This window comes from Triturus cristatus, chromosome 7, assembly GCF_964204655.1.
Source record: "Triturus cristatus chromosome 7, aTriCri1.1, whole genome shotgun sequence".
Classification (NCBI taxonomy): domain Eukaryota; kingdom Metazoa; phylum Chordata; class Amphibia; order Caudata; family Salamandridae; genus Triturus; species Triturus cristatus.
The window spans coordinates 737753436-737774073 of NC_140590.1; the positions used below are offsets into that span (position 1 = coordinate 737753436).

A 20638-nucleotide genomic window follows, 5' to 3' on the forward strand; every position below is an offset into this window, starting at 1 on the left:
CAACCAACTAGCAGTTGTCTCATCAGACGTAGGCTTTTTTGCCCTTAGTGGACTCCATCTGCTCTTGCTCTTTTGTTTCAAGACCTCTCCTTTTAGCAGGCATTGGTGAAAAACCCTTGACACACTCACCTCTCCAAATCTTCTCTTTTACATCAACTTGCACGTGCACAGCAAGCTTGCTCTGGTGACAGATGATGGTTTCCTCGCCACCTACACTCTGCAGAGCAACAGCATCCGCTTTCCTGGTCGCACCCTCACCTTCCTTACCTTCATCTGCTGCTGGGAGAGAGTCTTTGCCCACAGGTGCAGCTCCCTTCTCCCCTCTTTGCCGTCTGTCCACCTTCCTCTCTTTCCAGGTCGGCGGCAGTGCCAGCCACATGTTTCTGTAAGTCTGCAATGGCGGAGAATGTGTTGCCCGCTGGTGCCCATAGGAGGCCAAGGATGAACTTGTGGTAGTTTTGTCTGTGTTCCCAACTAACTGTGGGAGAAACTGTGCTGCCAAGACCTCCAATGTCCAGTCAGGGGCGCCCCGGCCTGTATTTGTGCCCGAGGGAACATGCCCGGGCAATACCTCACTTTATTTCTGTTTGTCACCCCCCTGGGACGATGTCTTGATTACCTCTGAATATGAGTGGCCTGAAATCTTGTCCTTACTGCCTGGAGCAAGAAACCCTGATTTCCCCAGGGCTCAGAGGCCCTCATTCTACTCTATCTTTGGGGATCCCAGCCCGGACAACTCGGGTGCAGGTTTGTGAGGTACCTGGTGGATGGGGAGAGTGTCTGGGTTCTCTGCTACAGGGACCACCCTTGAGGAGCCAGGTATATCCCCAACTTCTAGCACTGTGGTCTCCACCACTCCCTCAGGCCCGATGGACCCTGCCAACCAGTGGCGGCACTCTGGGCCTCATCCCCCTCTTCCTGGACCTCTATTTGAAATGGGGAAAAGCCGCTCGTGGGGGTAGTTAGAACCTGAACCTCAGGCTTGGGATCCCTTGTCCCTCAATTAGGGGAGCGGAGTTGGCCTAATGGCTAGGGTGGTTGACCTCGAAGCTGGGGAACTGGGTTTGAGTCTTGGCAATGACGCTGAACGGCCTGTGATTCTTAGCAAATCACTTAATCTCCCCATGCCTAACAAAAATGAATGTGTCCTCATGTAATGCAACTGGTGCTATGTAAAGCGCTCTGATACCCAATTCAGGTTAAGTTCGCACCATATAAAACTCTATAAAAAAAAAGGAATTAGACTTGGACTAATTTGAGGAGTTGGGCAAGCTCGGGGTCCCAACCCTCCCTTTTTCCTGCATGACCGCTAACCTCAGCCATCCTGCCCACTGCTTGAGACCAATGGCTGCAGGCAAAATATGGGACCGAACAGAATATAAGCAGATAAGGGATCCACAAACTTGGTATAAAAGCAGAACCAATAAAATGCTTTGCACGCACACAAAACCATCACAGTACTGTACCCCCCCCCCCCCCCCCACCCACCTAAACAAACAAAAAACCTCCTCACCTCCATTTGGAAGATCCCCCTTCCTGTTCCAGGGCAGCCGCACTCCTGCTTTGACTACAACGGTCCCAAAAGCAGCTCCCATTGCACAGCAACCACTGAGCAGTCAGGGACAGCGACCACCTGGGGCAGGAATTGACACTACACTATAGGGGGGAGGACTACAGCATAATTGGCCCAAAATTGCCAAATACAGCAAAGTCAGTGTGGAGGAAAAGTTTGGGCCGTATGGAGCTCCCAAAAGGAAATTGCCAACTTAGGATCCCGTGAGTGCTGGCTTCGAGCGACAAGGAGGAGGGAGAAGCCAAACAGATGCGGCCTAGGAGGAGCTGACCCAAGGGGGGACCCGGCCCTCCAAATATGCCCAGCATGGACATAGGGTGTGCAGATGCGGCCTGGGTGGAGCGGCGCCAGTTTCTGGACCTTACACTCGATGTATGCCCATTGATATGGAGATAGAATCGAGATAGGCATCAGGGAGGCGCGGCGGACCAAGTTGGGGCACCCGTCGCTCGAAATAAATCCCAGAAGCCACGTGGGGAACCGAAAAACAGGCCGAGGCGTACGACCTCCTGCAAGGTGGTGGTGTGGGTCCCGTGGGAGGGGAGCCCGGCAGATGCGTCCAAGGGCAAAGCTCTTGATTGACGCGCAGTCACGTTCTGCAGTGACCGCGCGGAGCCTCGCTCTGGTGCCGACGTCACCATGGCTTCTGAAAGAGGGGAGCGCGGTTAATAATTCACTATGTTTCACCAAGGGAGAGACGGTGTTCCTCCTGCTTTTATGAATGGGAGCAGCTGGCAGACACCGACTCTTGCTGTGGAAGCCCATAGTGTGCCCCTGGTTAATGTAACTCGTTTAATTCTCTGCCACCAAGTGCGTCGCTTGCCTGCAACAAGAGAACACTCTGGGTACCCTAACTCAATAGAAACTGAAGGCCTTTGGGGTCAACGCATGCGTGGTAAAAGACAGAAACTGCACCCATCTGTCCGGGAAACTGAGACTAATGTCCTGGTGTAAGCTGTTCACCGGCCAGTCACGGGCTTCAGTCTGCGCGGTGACATGGCCTGTTGCAAAAACAGCAAATCCTCAAGGTTTCCGCTCTTGAGTGACTTGGAATGTGAGCCTGAGGAGGGCATCGGGTGCCTTTGACATAGTTTATTTACCCTCTGGGTCGAGAGAGAATCGAACATAATCTCCGTTCTAACAACTTCTGGAATCTGTCCTCTTTTGATAATCCTTTCCTGGCCTGTTGGCCCTCGTAGCGTCCTCAGTGAATCCTACCCGTGACGTGCTCACACCTTTTGTTATAGGGTATATGGGAAGTGCTTACATAACAGACGTGTGACATCATCAAAGGACACCATAGGTCCTCGGGACGGGGGTGACGGGGCGACCTTTCCCTGCTAGGATTATCCACACTCTACATCATGCACCCAGCCCTGCCAGCCTTCCAGAGGCACAACCCTACAAACCTTTCAGAGACGCCATCCTGCCTCCCACTGTCTGACATACATGGTCCTACAGGCCCTTAGGAAACTCTTCTTATACGAGGTTGGCACTTCCCCAGCCCCGTGAGTATTCCAGAGGCCCAGCCCCATTGGCCTCTCTGGGCTTCGCTAGACGCTTTCCAAGCCCTATACGTGCTCCAGCCCAAACGGCCTTTGGGAGACTCGCCTGGTACGAGGTAGACGCTTCCCGGCCTGACTCCCGCCGCGCAGCGACCTCCTTGAGAATGCCGGGCCTACAGAATTCAATTGGCTCCCCTTGTAAGGCCGGGCGGCCTCGTCCTACAGTTTCCTATTTGTTGCCCTTCTAGACGGAAGTGACGACCTCGGGCATGGAATACTGAGGCAGCGGGGGTAGCGTGAGGAGCACCCCGTAATGCTATGTTAATGTTATGCTAATGTATGTACTAATTACATGTTGTGACATTGCATTTTTTGCCTTTTTCATTGATAAAAGCCCTTGAATGAACTACTGCAAGCCAGGGCAGCCACAAAATACTAATAAAAACGATTCTTACCTGATAAAATGTGATCCTCATTCCGTCGGCCTACGAAGCGTGAGCGGTTGAATGCATTTAACTCGTCATATGCGGGTTTCACTCACATATCCGCAACAGGTGCATGCACAATCTGAGCTATTCCACCAGTTTACTAGCGGGACTTGGTAGGAGGATACACGGGGTGAGGTGAAAAGTGGCTTTAACGCCGTACGTAGCGCCGAAAGGCCCCTCCGTACGTGAGACGGAGAGGAGAGGATAGCCGGCTGACGGAGAGGGAGGGGGTGGGGGATCGGAGCATGCCTTCACGCTGCACGGCGCCGAGAGAGTTAAATGCAGGATCAGCTGTTCTCGTGTCATTACAGATTCTGTTCATTTTATACAGTGCTCTGTTTGATGTTTGAATACACGGGGGATTCCCCCTCCCTCCCCGCGCTCCACACCCCTTCCCTTGTACTCACTCCGGCGCGAGCGATCATACACACGCGCCTCCGCCCAGCCATCGCCTCGGTCGCACCGTATACTCGTCCCGCGGGCTCGGGAGCAGGAGCGGCGACAGGCGAGGATTTGACGCCCGCACACCGGGAGAGCGCTGTCACAGACCGGTACCGGGCTCAGGGTCTATGGACTGGGTGCGGGATTGGTCGCCAGCGGGTGAGGTTTGTGCGCTGTGTCTGTAGCCTGGGGATGAGGTCTGTGGACTAGGCGCTGGGTCTGTTGCCAGGGGGTGAGATCTGCGGGCTGGGCGCGGGGTCTGTCGCCGGCGGGGTGAGGTCTGTGGACAAGTAACGGGGTCTGTAGCCTTGGGGTGAGGTCTGCTGACCGGGCGCGGTGTTTGTAGCCTGGGGTGAGATCTGCGGACTAGGCGCTGGATCAATACTATGCCGTCTACAGTTGGAGGTCTGTGGATCGGTTGGCGGGGTCCGTGGATCAGAGCTTGATCTTTACTCTTAAGGCTAAGGTTGAGGTGTGTAGCCTACACGCAGGTCTGTAAAAGGAGCTTTGCTTTATTCAACTTGGCTCTGAGTGTGTATGTAGGCTGGTCTGTTGACTGGGGCTTGGGTGAGTAGACGTGAGAGTGGGTCTGTAGACTGGACCCTGGTCTGTAGAGTGGTCGTTGTGTTAATGAGCTGGGCTCTGGGTTGGTAGTCTAGTCCCTGGGTGCTTATAGTAGGTGGTGGGTCTGTAGAGTGGTTGTGTAGACTGGTCATTGGGTTTGAAGATTACGCTGGTCTGTATCCTGGGCATTGCGGGCATCCTTCAACCCTTAGACTGGGTCCTGGGTTCCTAGAGCGGGCGCTGGGTCTGTAGACGGGCCGCGGGTGGACAGACTTAGCACCGGGCTCCTGGAATGGGCGCTGCGTTTACAGACTCTGGACTGAGTTCATAGACGGGTTGCTGGGTCTGTAAACTGAGCACTGGGTGCACAGAGTGGGCACTGGGGGTTCGACGGTTGTAACCCAGGGCAAGGGGCACTTGGCCAAGGTAAGCCCTCATGTCTTGCTGGTGAAGGAGCGCGGTGGAGGGGAGCGGCGGAGACTGGCCGACAGGGCTGTACGGAAGCCGGAGGCACCGGAGAAGCGTGCACTCACTGCGGAGAGCCTGCGGGAGCGGAGGCGCCAGCGGATACCGGCCCTACATGCTGTGCTCCATGGCCAACTCGGGCTGCCTGCTGCTGCCCAACCCGGGCATGCTCCCGCACTCCATGGCCTGCGCGCCCGCCTTCCTCTACCTCCAGCAGGTAAGCGTTACTCTCGCGGAGCCCTCGGCTGTGGGGGGGGGGGGGGGGGGGGGTGTATGGGGTATGGAAGGGGGAGTCACGGGTCCCTCAACACTCCCCTTAAATCATGCTGTGCCGCCTGCCACTGATTGTACGACGATCCCTGCTAATGTTCTAAAGCTTCATTGAGTCATTCACGTGGTTCATGTTCCAGTCCAGGGTCCACTTATATACTGATGGTCTTGGACACAGTGAGTCATTCAGTGAGATCTCTGCTTACGGAACAGTAACTACCGCTACACGGATACATTAATTGATTCATCGAGTGTGATCCTTGCTTGCAGCCCAGGGACCTCAGTAATACTAATGTTCTAGGATTCAGTGAGTCAGTCTGTGTGAATCCTGCTACAGTCCAGGCAGCACTTGTTTATCTAATGTTCTAGGACTCAGTGAGCCAGTCAGTGTAGTGCCAGCTTACAGTCCAGGGAGCACTTGTATCCGTGATATACCACGATTCAGTGAGTCAGTCAGTGTGGTCCCTGCTTACAGCCCAGGGAGCACTTGTATTACTAATGTTCTAGGATTCAGTGAGTCATTCAGTGTGATTCCTATTTACAGTCCAGGGAGCACTTGTATTGCTCTTGTTCTAGGATTCAGTTAGTCATTCAGTGTGATTACTGCTCACAGCCCAGGGAGCACTTGTATTACTAATGTTCTAGGATTCAGTGAGTCGTTCATTGTATTTCCTGCTTACAGTCCAGAGAGCACTTATATTACTACTGTTCTAGGATTCAGTGAGTCAGTCAGCGTGATTCTTGCTTACAGTCCAGGTAGCACTTATATTAATAATGTTCTAGGATTCAGTGAGTCATTCAGTGTGATTCCTGCTTACAGTCCAGAGAGCACTCATATTACTACTGTTCCAGGATTCAGTGAGTCAGTCAGCGTGATTCCTGCTTACCGTCCAGAGAGCACTTACATTACTAATGTTCTAGGATTCAGTGAGTCGTTCATTGTATTTCCTGCTTACAGTCCAGAGAGCACTCAGATTACTACTGTTCCAGGATTCAGTGAGCCAGTCAGCGTGATTCTTGCTTACAGTCCAGGTAGCACTTATATTACTACTGTTCTAGGATTCAGTGAGTCAGTCAGCGTGATTCCTGCTTACAGTCCAGGGAGCACTTACATTACTAATGTTCTAGGATTCAGTGAGTCGTTCATTATATTTCCTGCTTACAGTCCAGAGAGCACTCAGATTACTACTGTTCCAGGATTCAGTGAGTCAGTCAGCGTGATTCCTGCTTACAGTCCAGAGAGCACTTATATTACTACTGTTCCAGTATTCAGTGAGTCAGTCAGCGTGATTCCTGCTTACAGTCCAGAGAGCACTCAGATTACTACTGTTCTAGGATTCAGTGAGTCAGTCAGCGTGATTCCTGCTTACAGGATAGTAGCCAGTGATATGCTGGTGTTCTGATTCATTGAGGCCTCCAGTGTGATCCCTGCTCATAGTTCAGTAACCACTGATCGCCTGAAGTTCTAAGATTCATTGTGTCATTCAGTCGGAGCCGTCCTTACAATCAAGAAACTAGTGTTATGCTCCTGCTTTGACACCGGAAGTAATGCTGTCCAATCCGCCACTTGGAGATCGGGGACCATCGCTAAAGTAGCACTCTTTGACCCCTTGACTCACCCTGCCCGATGCAGCCCTGGTAGCACGTCAGTCACTGCTGTCCTCGTGTTCTAGGGCTCACTGACTCATCCGGTCTGATCACCACTTACGGTAAATACTGTACAATGAGATGGTAGTGTAGTAGAACTCCTTGGGCTGCAACAGGACCCTTCGCGGTACTAATGTTCAACGACTATTGCATGCCCCCTCCCCCCCCCCCACTCCCCCGCGTCAGCGTAACCCACCGACATCTTCTCACAAAGAACCCCTGCAGGACTCCTCTCTAGTCGACCCACATAGGCGCTATTGAATTACTTGAAAGCGCCGCGATGCCATCTTAAGGGGAACTTCATTGTGCGCTATACAAAATAACGTCGCAACACTATACAGACGGCTGTCTCTCGGTGAAACTGTGCGATTCAGTACCTTTGTGCCCACCCCCCGACCTCCCAGGCGAAAGGTCTATTGTGTCCACCCAGCAACACAAGGCCCTTAGTAGGCAGTGATGACAGACGGACAGACGTGGGATCCGCGGGGAGGGAAATAGGACATTCGGCCCCGAATCCTCCAAGATGTTGAGCTTACCATGCGAGCCCAAGATGTGCTCACGTGACGTTGCTTTCTGGAAGCAGCGCGCGGCCTCGAAGCAGAGCACGTGCTCTTTTCACACGACTCTCCCTTTGTAAATAGGAATATTACGCACGTGTGGGCGCTACTCTGGTTAGAGGTGAGGTCGGTGCTTGGTTTGTAGAAAAAAAAAAAAAAAAGCATACGCCGGGGCCCAAAGCATTGCCCAGGAGCAACTACCGACTGGAGCCGCCACTATCACTGCCACATGCCAGAATAAACACTCCCTGTTAAACATCACACTACTAAAAATGTGATTGCTTGGAGAATTCCAGGCCACCCACAGCAGTAACAATGGCCTGAAGGCGCTAGAACTATGTTTTTTAAATGTGCGTTTAATTGTTAAACTGCTGTGCTTCCCTCAAAAACAGGCAGACAGCGCCACCATGTGGCGGGTTGTAGTAAGTAATTGCTGGTGTTAACACTGAAGTGCTGTGCCCAGCACTGGCAAACACCAGCACAGATTAAGCACTGGATGAGGGGTGAGAAAAGAACCAGTAGTTACTGGATTTACTTCGACAGGGAACAGAAAAGGGGGAAAGAGGTGATTTTACAGAACCCTTCCCTCTCGTCCAAAGCAACGCATGTAGGAAAACTGCACAACCAATGCAAACCGCCCGCCCTGGATGTCTCCGAATGACTGTGAAATGCGCATAGTTCTCGGTTTCCCTAGTTCCCTGGCTCTGCCATGGAAGAGACTACATGGATGCTTCTTTGGACATTTGGAACCAAATATTGTCATGAAATTACAGTACATGAGTCTGGGTTTTTGAGTCTCCCTGTCACATAGAGTGTGTCAGCAGGAGTTTCTTGAAAGGGAGGAGTGGTGGAATTGGGGCCAGCTATTGGTAGTATAGGGGGATGGGCGTCTGCGGCCAGGAGTCTGGCAAGTGTCCCAGAAGCACTGGCGTATGGAGCTAGAGAGCAGTGCCAGTGGTTTTAGGGGCGGTGCCATTAGATAGGGGGCTGCCCCGGGTCTCAGTAGTGGTGTGGTGGATGGTGTTCATTGGGGCAGAGGTCTGGGAGACACTTTCCAAGAAAACTGTGGAGTGGGCTGAGACCCAGCCGGCCTCTTGTACCGCAGGTCACACTGGTACTCATCGGATGGAAGAAGCAAGGGTCACACTTTCTGCAGGGCATAGTAGCAATGATATGTGCTCCGCGCTCAGCGGGCACAGAGAACCCTTGGCTCCTGTAACACGCCTTCCCCACCACCCCTTTGGGATTCATAAAGTTCTGAATGGATGCATTATTTCGCAGCATTAACAGATTTCACATTGATTACCTTGGTTTGGACAAACCTCTGAAGCTGAGATTTGTCAACCCTGAACCTTCCATTGTTCTGCATGTCAGAACATTTATCACCGAAGTGATGGATTGAAATGCACAATTCGATCTCAGCCAACTGTAATTACACCTTTTAGCTCTGGCCAATAATATGCAAATCAGCCATGGCCAGGGAAAAAAGGCATGAATTGCTAGCCCTGATTGACTTAAGTTGACTTAGAAGAAAATTGATGGAGGGGAGCAGTTGAATCAATGGACCCGCTGGGAATGACTGTGGCCACACTGCTCCAGCCTTTCATTGCGCCATGCGTGCTCTTACGGCGTGGGGTCAACCATAAGCAGATCAGTCTGGGCCCACCCTAAAAGGGTTAATCAAACATGAACTGCGGGGCCTGTTCTCCCGCGAGCAAGAACACACAGCGTCTTAGAGCCAACTGGTCTTACGGCACTCCTGGGCGGGCATACCCCTGCCGCTTAGGGCAGCTGGACAGCTTTGAGGGGCTCTCACGCTTCGTTTGGTGGGCACTGTAAGTGCTCCTCGTTGCTAGGTGCCCCCACAGACCCTTCATGGATTATCCTGGTAACCAGAAGTCCACCAGTCTCGTCAAGGCAGCCGAGCTGTTACTAGCCACGCTCCAAGGGCAAAACAAGTTATCAGTGATTTTAGAACAACTGCAGATGCATTCATTTACTTTGTAACAATTTTAAGACAGAACAAAGGAAACTACTCCCATGGATATTGCTGGATTACAACAATTTGTTTGTGGACATCACACTGTTGTTTGCCAATACGTTTTAATACGTGGGAGTGTTCTGTAGCATGCTTCTCTCAGCCCTCTCACAGCATTTGTGGTTGGTTCGGGGCCATTAACAACAGGTACCCCTGCCCAGACCCACCCCTCTCACTCACTGTGCACCATGCCTTCACGTCAAGGAAGGCACCCCTGGGATGTGGCCGTGGCCAGAGAAATATACCACAAAAGCAGAAAAAGACGAATCGAAGTGATGGCTCGTTGAGTAAGGGTGACAAGTGTCACTAAACAATCTGAAACATACAAAAACTGTGACACAAAAATTATTACCCCTTGACGTAAATCTAAATATTTAAAGGGCAGTGGGTGCAAAAAAGACCACCACGAAGGGCCTGGGTCATGGAACAAGAACCTTCTAGCTAGCGTGCATGTGGTGGCTGCTGCCAACATCTGCCATGCGTGTCAAAGAAGCCCTGTGAGGGTCCCACCCACATTATTTGCCACCTACCTGCTCAACAAACAGTAAGCAAGATTCAGAATTGGCACCGTTTTGTGGAGGGGTGCCATTTTGCCCCATGCCATCCAGTCCAGATCTCTCATGCCGTCCAAAGTGAGGCATTAGATATCTACATCTTTCCCATGTGAGAGTGTAAGATCGTACCCCAGCCAGGTGTTTTTCAAGCTGTTCCATTCCAACTCTGCCTCGCCTAGTCCGGTCATCTCAAGCTGCCTCATTGAGGTATGGGTATCTCATCACGCCCAGCTATGTGTGTGTGACCTCTCTTCCAACTATTTCAAGCTGTTGCACACCAGCTCTGCATCCCACCCAGACCGAACCTCCCAAGCTGTCCAAGTGAGGTACGAGCATCTCACCCAGTCAGCTGCCTCACGCTGTCCCACTGAGGTATGTGCATCTCGCCCAGTCACATGTCTCGCGCTGTCCTACTGAGGTATGTGCAGCTCACCCAGTCAGCTCCCTCGCGCTGTCCCACTGAGGTATGTGCATCTCGCCCAGTCAGCTCCCTCGCGCTGTACCACTGAGGTATGTGCATCTCGCCCAGTCAGCTGCCTCACGCTGTCCCACTGAGGTATGTGCAGCTCGCCCAGTCAGCTCCCTCGCGCTGTCCCACTGAGGTATGTGCATCTCACCCAGTCACATGTCTCGCGCTGCCCCACTGAGGTATGTGCATCTCGCCCAGTCAGCTCCCTCGCGCTGTCCCACTGAGGTATGTGCATCTCACCCAGTCACATGTCTCGCGCTGCCCCACTGAGGTATGTGCATCTCGCCCAGTCAGCTGCCTCACGCTGTCCCACTGAGGTATGTGCATCTCGCCCAGTCAGCTGCCTCACGCTTTCCCACTGAGGTATGTGCATCTCGCCCAGTCAGCTCCCTCGCGCTGTCCCACTGAGGTATGTGCATCTCGCCCAGTCACATGTCTCGCGCTGTCCCACTGAGGTATGTGCATCTCGCCCAGTCAGCTGCCTCACGCTGTCCCACTGAGGTATGTTCATCTCGCCCAGTCAGCTCCCTCGCGCTGTCCCACTGAGGTATGTGCATCTCGCCCAGTCACCTGTCTCACGCTGTCCCACTGAGGTACGAACATCTCACCCAGTCAGCTGTCTCACGCTGTCCCACTGAGGTATGTGCATCTCGCCCACTCAGCTGCCTCACGCTGCCCCACTGAGGTATGTGCATCTCACCCAGTCAGCTGTCTCACGCTGCCCCACTGAGGTATGTGCATCTCGCCCAGTCACCTGTCTCACGCTGCCCCACTGAGGTATGTGCATCTCGCCCAGTCAGCTGTCTCACGCTGCCCCACTGAGGTATGTGCATCTCACCCAGTCAGCTGCCTCACGCTGCCCCACTGAGGTATGTGCATCTCGCCCCGTCACCTGTCTCACGCTGCCCCACTGAGGTATGTGCATCTCGCCCAGTCAGCTGTCTCACGCTGCCCCACTGAGGTATGTGCATCTCACCCAGTCAGCTGCCGCACGCTGCCCCACTGAGGTATGTGCATCTCGCCCCGTCACCTGTCTCACGCTGCCCCACTGAGGTATGTGCATCTCGCTCAGTCAGCTGCCTCACGCTGCCCCACTGAGGTATGTGCATCTCGCCCAGTCACCTGTCTCACGCTGCCCCACTGAGGTATGTGCATCTCACCCAGTCAGCTGTCTCACGCTGTCCTATGCAAGACACGAGCTCCTCCTGCAGTCCACACATTTCCACACCAGGTGAGATGAGAGTACCTCAGCCACCCCAGAGGTTCCAAGGTGTCACGTGACAGGGGCATCTCGTGCAGTGTCGCAGACGGGGTGTGCCTGCACGAGCTGCTCACACCACCCCCTCGGCGGCACGGAGTGCATTAATATTACCCATTATCCTGACCTTGTACAATTTGAGGTCTCAGGACAGGGCGAGAACTTCGCGCCTGGAAAAACAATTCGAGGCCTTTCTTTACATAAAGGGAAATAAATGTATATTTCCAGGTAAAGGTGTATGCGCTTCCGCCCACCTGTCCCTGTCCCCTCCTGCTGCTCACTTGCCCACCCCCCGCGCTGTCCGCCCCGCCCCCTCCTGTTAAAGGACTGTTAGTGAATGTGCCGTCAGTGCTGTACTCTAATGATTTCCCTCTCACATTCCTCCCAGGAGCGGTTTCACTGAAGTGTCCAGTGATTGATCCGTTATCGCCAGCCTCGCTGGCCCCCTGGAGGCTGGGGCCTGTGGGGGAAGGGGCCTGCTGATCACGGGGATGAGGCTTGTGACAGGCCGGGAGGGTCCGAGTAGCGTCAGTACTTATCGGACTGGTGACGCTGAGGAAAAGTCTGTCCCGTCAGTGGGTGTGCAGATAAGATCCAGCCTCGAGCCGGGCTGGCAGAGCCGGGGACGGGACTTTAAATGAGGGGCAACATCGGAGACATGTTGAACAAGGCAGTTCATCTGAGAGGCTGGCAATGTGTCAGGCCCACTGTGGCAATCACAGGCCAAGCCCGACAGGCTAAAGCAGGTGGCGCTGGGGCAGAGCGAGGCTGGCACGTGGGTGAGTCTCATCTCACCAGCCACGTCAGGACCTTCCTCTAGCCACATCCTACCCTAGGCGCACGCGTGCTAGGAACCAACCCCATTATCAAGCAGCGCAGGCAGTCTCCAGATACAAAGCGCCGCATTTTGCATAGCTGCAAAATCGGCCCTGTAACAAAATCGGCCGAAAATCGGCCCTGGCAAAGAGCTCGGCCGCACCCCAACCCCCGGGGGGAAGGGGGCGGCCCAGCACTTTGTCAGGGCCGGTTTTGGTTCCCAGTCCGGTTTCTATTCCTGTTGAACTCAGACATGTACTTCTCCCCATCTGTTCCCTCCTCTCTCCCTGTTGTTCCTCCCCCATACCCACACTCGCTTTGCTTTTCCCCAACCTGTGTTGCTTCCACATCCCCCGCCCTCCTCCATGTTCCTTTAATGTCCTCTGTTGCTTCTGCATCCTCCTGCTCTCCCCTCTGTTGCTCCCGTCCCGTTGCTTTTGCTCCCCTCACCCTCCCACTTTTAAAATAAATAAAAACTCTTCTGCTAATTTTATTTTATTTTTAGTTACTGGTCCAACTGAAATTAGAAACTAAAAGGGATAAAAGCACATGCATCATTTTGTAGGCATGCATGCATATTGCCATGACATAGTTTTTTAAAAATTTTTATTTAAACTTTAGCCATGCTGCACAGTATCCAGGATGTTGTACAGCAAAGCTGAAAAACACTGGCACAGCCTGTATGTCTCAACGGTGAGGCCTGTGGGTTTTGCCAATGCATGTTTATCCTTGCTTCTGATTACCTGTATGCAGCATCCTGCACTATCAATAACACCCTTGTAAAGTGTACTTATGCTTCTAACTGGCGTGTGCTGCTGCTAAAGCAAATGTTCTAATGAAAAACATAAATATCCCTTTGAGGTTGGTAGACGGAGAGAGAGAGGGTCCCCTGTGGGTAGCAAAATGTTTGCCCTCCTTACACTCCAGTACAGGTGGTTCGGGCCCTGCCCACTATATTAACAGCTCCTGTCACTGACCTTCTGGATGGCAGAGGGGTAAAGGATTAACAGTGCCAGCAGCCGGGTGCATTCAGCGTTTGAGCTACAATCACTGTTTTCAGGTCAGATCAAATTCAGATCAGACGGTGGGGCCAGTTTTTAGGTTCACTTGAGACAGCTCATGTGCTGCGGATTGCAAGGCTTTTTATTTACTTACAGAGGGTTTAGAGCCCGCCCGTTGCTCACCATTGGTTGGCTTCATCGTCACTCTCATTTGCTTGCTCCTCTATGGTCAGCGTGTGTTGGCTTGACTTCATCTTTTTGTGTGTGGCCCTCCCCTGGATTATGGCTCAAGGCCTGCTTCTTTGCTCAGTGTCCTTCCACTGCTTGTGCTTTTGGGGCTACTTTGTTTTTTTTCTTATTGTGGAAGCACTCAGTTAGAGTGCATGTTGCTTGTCCCCTCCCGCTGTCCCTGGTGTTGTTCACCCCTCCCTTCTCCTCCTCGCTGTGCATGTTGGCACCACCCCTTCCCGCACTGTGTTGCTTGCCCCATCCCTCGCAGCCCTGCCTTGTTGTGTTGTTTGCCCTGCCCCTTATGCATTGTGTTGTTTGTCCACCCCTCCATCCAGAAAAAAACAAACTTTCCACCATGCTGCACAGCTGCTGAGCTGCTGTGCCACATGGCTAAAAGTCACTGGCAAAGCCAATAGCTCTCTCATAGGCAAGATCTATTGGCTTTGCAATGCTTGTTTAAAATGTATGACGTCTGCTTGTTTTGAGCTCCCATCATTTGTGTTTTACAAGGGACGCCTCGTGCTAAATATAATGCACGCTAGCTGCTAAATATAATGCACCCTAGCTGTTCAAGATCAAATTCAACATGTTCCTGCACAATAATAAAAGTGTTTACACAGCGCAGAATGATGGCGCACACTCAGAATAACTCTGTCAGAATCCTGCCGTAAGAAAGAGCATTACGCAAACTTTAAGTGGGATGAAACAGCTAACAGGGGCGAAGCTAATCTAAGTACGGGAGTTGCTTAAAAATACATAAGCTAGAAGTCTGTGCTCAGCATAGTGTGCCGCCTGGCTGGTACTTTGCTGTTTCTGTCATTGCATTCAGGTATATAATACGAAAAGTAACATTACACCTACAACATGCCAGAACTATTGGCTTTGTCAATGGGTGTTAGTTGCATAAGACAGGCAACAAGTATGGCTTCGTTATATATAATACTGAAAATGCTTCCATTCTGAAATGATGAGACGGGAAAAGAAGTATAACGAGTCTCTTCGAAGTTACATCAAAGGCTTTGAGTGTGGTACTGCTGCAGAGTTAAGATTTTTTTTTCACCCCGAGGGTGAGAGTGACATTGGAGAACCCAATAGAGCCCGGACCCCCTAGGATGCTCCCAGCCCCGCCCCGCCTCCTGACAACCCCACAATCAATACTTGATACCATAATTGTGGGTACAAACGCCCATGTTTATTCTTTAACATCAACACACATAAGCATGACAAATTAAAATGACATATTTACACATTTATATCTTGCACAATTCAATATTTACACTTTTAATTTTGGCAATCATAAAACAATCAGCCTAACCAACTGACATTTCTAAGACCTTTCAACGCTCCAGCACCAAGGGGCCCTCCAGCTCGCATCCCCCAATTGATTGAGAAACCACGCAAGGCGCAACCCACCTGCTTCCTTGAGAGGTGAGCCCCCAACCCTCTGGTCCTTGTCTGCCATTTTTGAGCCCACCCCTCTGCCACCAGGCTGCCAAAGGAGGCTCGTAGGGAATAACCAGGGGCTGCTGCCCCATGCCCTAGCTTGTGACCTGGCACCCTTGCCTCCCCAGCCGGTGTCCCCATTCTCTCTGTAGGGAGCTTACCGTCTCTCCCCCTCAGTGCTGGCCTAGGGAGTATGTAGGAGGGCTCCCGTTAACCGTGTGAGTCAATCTTGCTGTGGCCTCTTTACCGCCTACCCTCCCCAAATGCCTAATCTCAGGGATGGGTGGGTGGGAGATTTGTCGTCGTCCGCTGACCGGGGTCCGATGCAGGAATGAAAGAGGATGGAGTCTGGGGCCCCTCAGCATAAATAGGGCCCTAATGGCACGCTCACTGATTTTCGCGCTTTCTGTAGGTAGCGGTCTTGTCACCTGCTTTTTTCTAGAACTGCCTATGCTGAGCACTGGCAGGACCCGGCCCACTTAAAGCCCTGGCATTACCGTATAAATCACTGATGTGCAGCAGGAATGCCACAAAGCCACTAAAAGAAGGCTTTCCAAAAAAGGTGCCGAGTTGCTTTCCGAGTCGCATTTACGGGAAAAAAGGGCCTCAGGATCCCTGTGGCGCCACTGAGAGGCGTGCACGAGAATGACGCATGCGCACTGGCAGGATCGCTGGGCAGGCTGTGTTCAGCTGCTGTTAGATGGAGGTTCATCTGCTGCGAATTCGTACGAAGGAAGGTCAGAGTATTGGGAAAACACATGTGTCTGACCCTTGTGGGAAAGAACGCTTCTCTCACTGGGCGTTTCTCATTGTGACGAAAGAAGAGCCTTAATTTTGCGAAGCCACAATATATCAAGCACGAGCCTGCGGGGGGTGGGGTGCAGGCGGGGCAGGTGTTGTTCTGGTCATTCATTAGGCCGATGAGGGAAAATTAAATAAAATAAATAATACATAAAATAAAATAAATAATACATTTTCCCTCATTGTATGTCGAATCCCCCCCACCTCACCCCACCACTCTTACCTGCACCGGCCGCTCCTACAGAGAGCTACGAATTAGCATCAAGGCGCAGCATGCAACTGCAAGGCATCGGAATAGAACCAGATTTTTTTTTCTCCATTTTCTTTATTCTAAAGTTGTTTAAACTTGTTCTTTGGGTGTAGTAAAGTCTTCTTAGTAGTGAATAATATTTTATTATACACCATTGTTAGAATTAAAAGCAAGCATTGGCAAAGCTGATAGATCTCGGCTATGCGAGCTATTGGCTTTTTCAAACTTGTAGTGGTACTGCACAGCATCGAGGTGCTATGTTGCATGGCTGAAATTGGAAAAAAAAGGACCATGACAAAGCCATTGGTGTCCTCCTCATAGGACATTTTTGTATAATAGCAGCTTGGTGGGGGCAAACAGTGACCGCAGAGATGGGGCAAAGCAACAACAACAGGAGGGATGGAGAAAGGGATTGATGAATATTTTTTTTTAAAAAAGCTCTAAGATACAGCCAGCACTGGCCGCGTCCTAGCATTTTAAACATGTTTGTTATGCCAGGTAGGTGAAGGGGGGAACATGGACAATGGAAGAGGCTAGGTGGGACAGCACGGGGGCAAGCAACAATCTGGAGGAAGAGAGGGGCAAGCAACTGCACAGAAAGCAACTGAAGGCAAGCAGCAGCATGGGGTGGAAGGGGGCAAGCAACAGCATGGACAGTGGTGGCAAGCAACAACACAGACAGCGCGCTGGGGTAGGAAACAGCAGCAAGGGGGCGAAAATCACACAAGTGAGGAAGGGTGGAGAGTAGCACAGGAGGGAGACAGCCTTCTAAAACATGCACTATTATGGAGTGCTTCAGCAAAATGAAAAAAGTAGCTCCAAAAGCACAAGCAGTGGATGGGCGCAAGTACTTGGCCATGCTCCAGGAAAGGGGCAAATAAACAAAGAGTGAGGGAAGCCGACATGTGCTGGCCAAAGAGGAGCAAGCAAATCAGAATGACGAGGAAGCCAACCAAAGGTAAGTGATGGGCAGGCTCTGTCCCACTGTAAGTTACAAAATGCCTTGCAAGCGACAACGTATGCACTGTATCAGGTGAGACCTAAAGAAGGGGGCAGAAACAAGGCAGTTCTGCCTCCGGAAATGACAGTACTTTTCCTCTGAAACCCCTCTATAGTGAATCATCAGGAAGAGGGATTTCAGAGTCCCATCTTTTTGTTATTGTAGGTTCTTTTTCCGGAGATCCTGACCTAGCCCCTTTTCCCCTTGGCTTGGTGTTAAATTAGTGACTTATATGATAATTGGATCAAAGGTACAGTTGATTGGGAATGGGTATCGCACTGCATTGTACACGGTGCTGAGACTGCTACGAGTATTCAGTTTTAACATCTGCAGTATTTCCAGTCCTGGCTCTACAAGCTTTACAATGCTTAATCTACCTAACATTTCTCCAAAAATGAGATGCCTGATACTAACCAAGCAATTTTCCGTGAAAGGCTGCGCTCCTCGAATGTGGGCCACTTTTTATGAGTTTCCCGGGCCAATTTTTGGTCCCAATCCGACCCTGAAGACAACATATGCTTTACAGAACAATGTGAGAGAAATGGAGGCCAAGACTCCCCGGTCAGTGGTCCTTGGGATCCTAGATAGTGGCGTTCATCAATATACAGCACACCCACGTGAGTGTGCGCGCTCCAAGAGAAGGTGCTCTTGTAGCGTTCACTAGTGACCTATTCAGAGTTAGTTTTAACCATCAGAACCAGTCTCAGTGTGAGGCAAGCTTCCGCCCCTGACACTGCCCTCACTCATTCACTAGAGTAAATGTCATCCACCTCCTGCGAAAATGATTCAGTGGAAGCAAATTTCTCTCGATGGAAGTTACTCTTAATCAATGACAGTAAGTTTCGTTCTCTAACTACAAGTGAGTCTGACTGGAAGCAAGACTTATTGGCAATGAGTCTGACTCATTCAATGAGGGAGATACTGACTGAATCACTTTCTAAAGTGCACATAAATCCTTCTAATAATACCGGAAGAATCAAAGGGATTTAAAATATATGCAGATTTAAAAAGAAAGTGCATGGGTTTTAAAACGTGCAGAGAAGCCAGGCGAGCCTTTAATGCTTTTGAGTTTCATAAACTGAGCAACATAGTCCGACAACGGAACATATATAATTCACAGGGCTACTCAACTTTACAGCCATTGTATCGAGGCATATATTGCCTGTCAATATCCAAACAATCATACTGTATTCCTTTATCAAGTGCTCACAAAATTGCAGCTATTGAATATTTTAAAGAAGTCTTTTTTTTAATTCGTCAAAATCTGCAGAATTTTAAGGTGGTATATTTCTTTTAATGTATAGGCATTGATATTTTACAAAGTTTGGATCCCAGATCCCTCTTCGTGGTGTTTGATTCTTGGTGACCAAGACAACGTTTACTTTTACCAGAGAAAGAGGAGTGGAGCCTGGGCGGAGGGAGAGAGGGAACGTAGGATGGGACAAGGGAGACTAAGGAAGTTGGAAATGACTTTGGGATGGGAATTGAGATACAGGTTGCCACTAGTTTCATGCACGTCGACCACCATGCCTCCTGTACTGGAATGTTATTGATCGAATTATTGTGACATTATATTCTGGGGTGCTGTTCAGTAAACCCTAGATTAAAAAATGGTTCCCATAAGGCTACTTCTGTGGAGGGGTCTACAGTATTTCTAATGTGCAAAAAATGTTGCTAAGATCCTGATTATTTGCCTACCCATAGTTTGCAGACTTTCCTGCCTTTTCTCTGGTTACATGCCGGTGTTATTGTTCCTTGTATTTCCCGCAAATGCTAAGTGGCACTAAAAAGTTATGTACTGTTTTCTTGCAGTTCGCTTTTCAACTTTTCCTCATTGATTTTGGGCTGGATAGATTTTGGTGATCTTTTTTTTCTTATACTTACTTAAACCAGCACAAATGGCTGAATTTTCATGTGCAGTCCTATTTGCGGAGAACTTTGCAAGCTACTTGGAGTAAGGGTAATATTTGTCTGAATATCCAGAGGTTTGGGAGAGGAAAATCGCAGCAGCCGCCGCTGCAGGTAAGAGAGGTGAGGCCGCCTGGAAGGGGGGGGGCGAATTTCAAGAGATGACCATGAGGGAAAATTAATTATTTATTCAATTTTTCGTTGTGGTCGTCTCTCGAAATAACCCCCAGCTGGCCCCACTGCCCCACCGCTCTTACCTGCAGCAGGAACAGCTGGAAAACTGACAACTTTGCACGCCCTTTTTCATACATTTCATTTGTAGCAAATTTCCAAACTTCTTGTGATTCTCAGTGAATCCTAGTAATCCTCTAAAAACTCTGTACTGGTTGCAGATTTACAGGATTACTCAGATGCATAACATTTACACCTGCAGAATTTTCACCAGCAGGAAAATTCTGAATGTGTAAAATTGACACAAAATTTGCATAGAAACATGTCATTTTTTGTTTCAGATTCACAACAGCAAAAATGTTTTTCTTGGTGGAGAAAGACCTCTAGCTAATGCCCTAATAAAAGTTTGGAAGCGTTCCATCTAGGGTGACCAGGCTTCCAGGATTTGCCCGGATGGTCCCGGTTTTTCACCAGCTGTCCCGCAAGATTTCAGATAATGTAGCTCCTGTCCTGGTTTTTAGAGAGGGTCGACTGAAAACGGCAGGAGGTGCTTTTTAATGTTTACAAAGCAGGGAAAGTTATCAGTTGTTTCAAGAAAACAATTTCATTTTCAGGCAAACTACTGGATTAAAAAAATTGTTCTTTATGTATGTTCTAACTGCCTAATCTGTAATTCTCTGCTGAGGAGCGCTGTCATTCTTCAAGTAAAATGCTAGTCCTTCTTCTATTTCCTTGAAATGTCCCAGTGTTTGGCTTTAAAATTCTGGTCACCCTAGTTCCATCCCCAATTAACACTGAAAACACACCTGCTACTGCCCTTTTCCGGAGTATGCTTCTAGGCTAGGAAATTACACATGATTAGCACACACTATCAAGCTCTTGTATGTCCTAATACTTTAGTCGGTAGACCCACTCATGAATGTCTACAAACCCACTCCAAAGCTATGTTTGCTGAATGTCCTCAGTCAGAAAAATAAAAAAGTAAAGAATATATTGTGTGAATCTGGGTTCATAATTTACTGTCCAAAGCGTCTTTAAATTGCACACATTAATTGAACAGAAGAAGCTTATACAGCACCACAGGACCAGGAGGGCCAGTCTAGTTGGCAGTGCATATTCAGGATGCCTGTTTTCCGGTCCAGGGAGGACCTGGCCTGGCAGTTCGGGCTGGACTGTTCCCATGGGTAA

General features: G+C 50.3%; 1 protein-coding gene across 7 annotated transcripts in view; it reads left to right on the plus strand.

Moving 5' to 3' along the window:
* The window catches only part of RBFOX3 (RNA binding fox-1 homolog 3), a 2040484-nt gene that overhangs the window by 1751416 nt on the left and 268430 nt on the right, over nucleotides 1-20638 (plus strand). For 3 of the 7 annotated variants that reach the window (XM_085617448.1, XM_085617447.1, XM_085617451.1), the window contains exon 1: nucleotides 3991-5253. The exons of the other annotated variants lie outside the window; for them this stretch is intronic. In XM_085617448.1, coding sequence (XP_085473574.1) covers nucleotides 5152-5253 — 102 coding nt within the window. In that variant the 5' untranslated portion in view covers nucleotides 3991-5151. Of the gene's footprint in view, nucleotides 1-3990; nucleotides 5254-20638 lie in introns of those variants that run through there. 7 annotated transcript variants of the gene reach the window in all.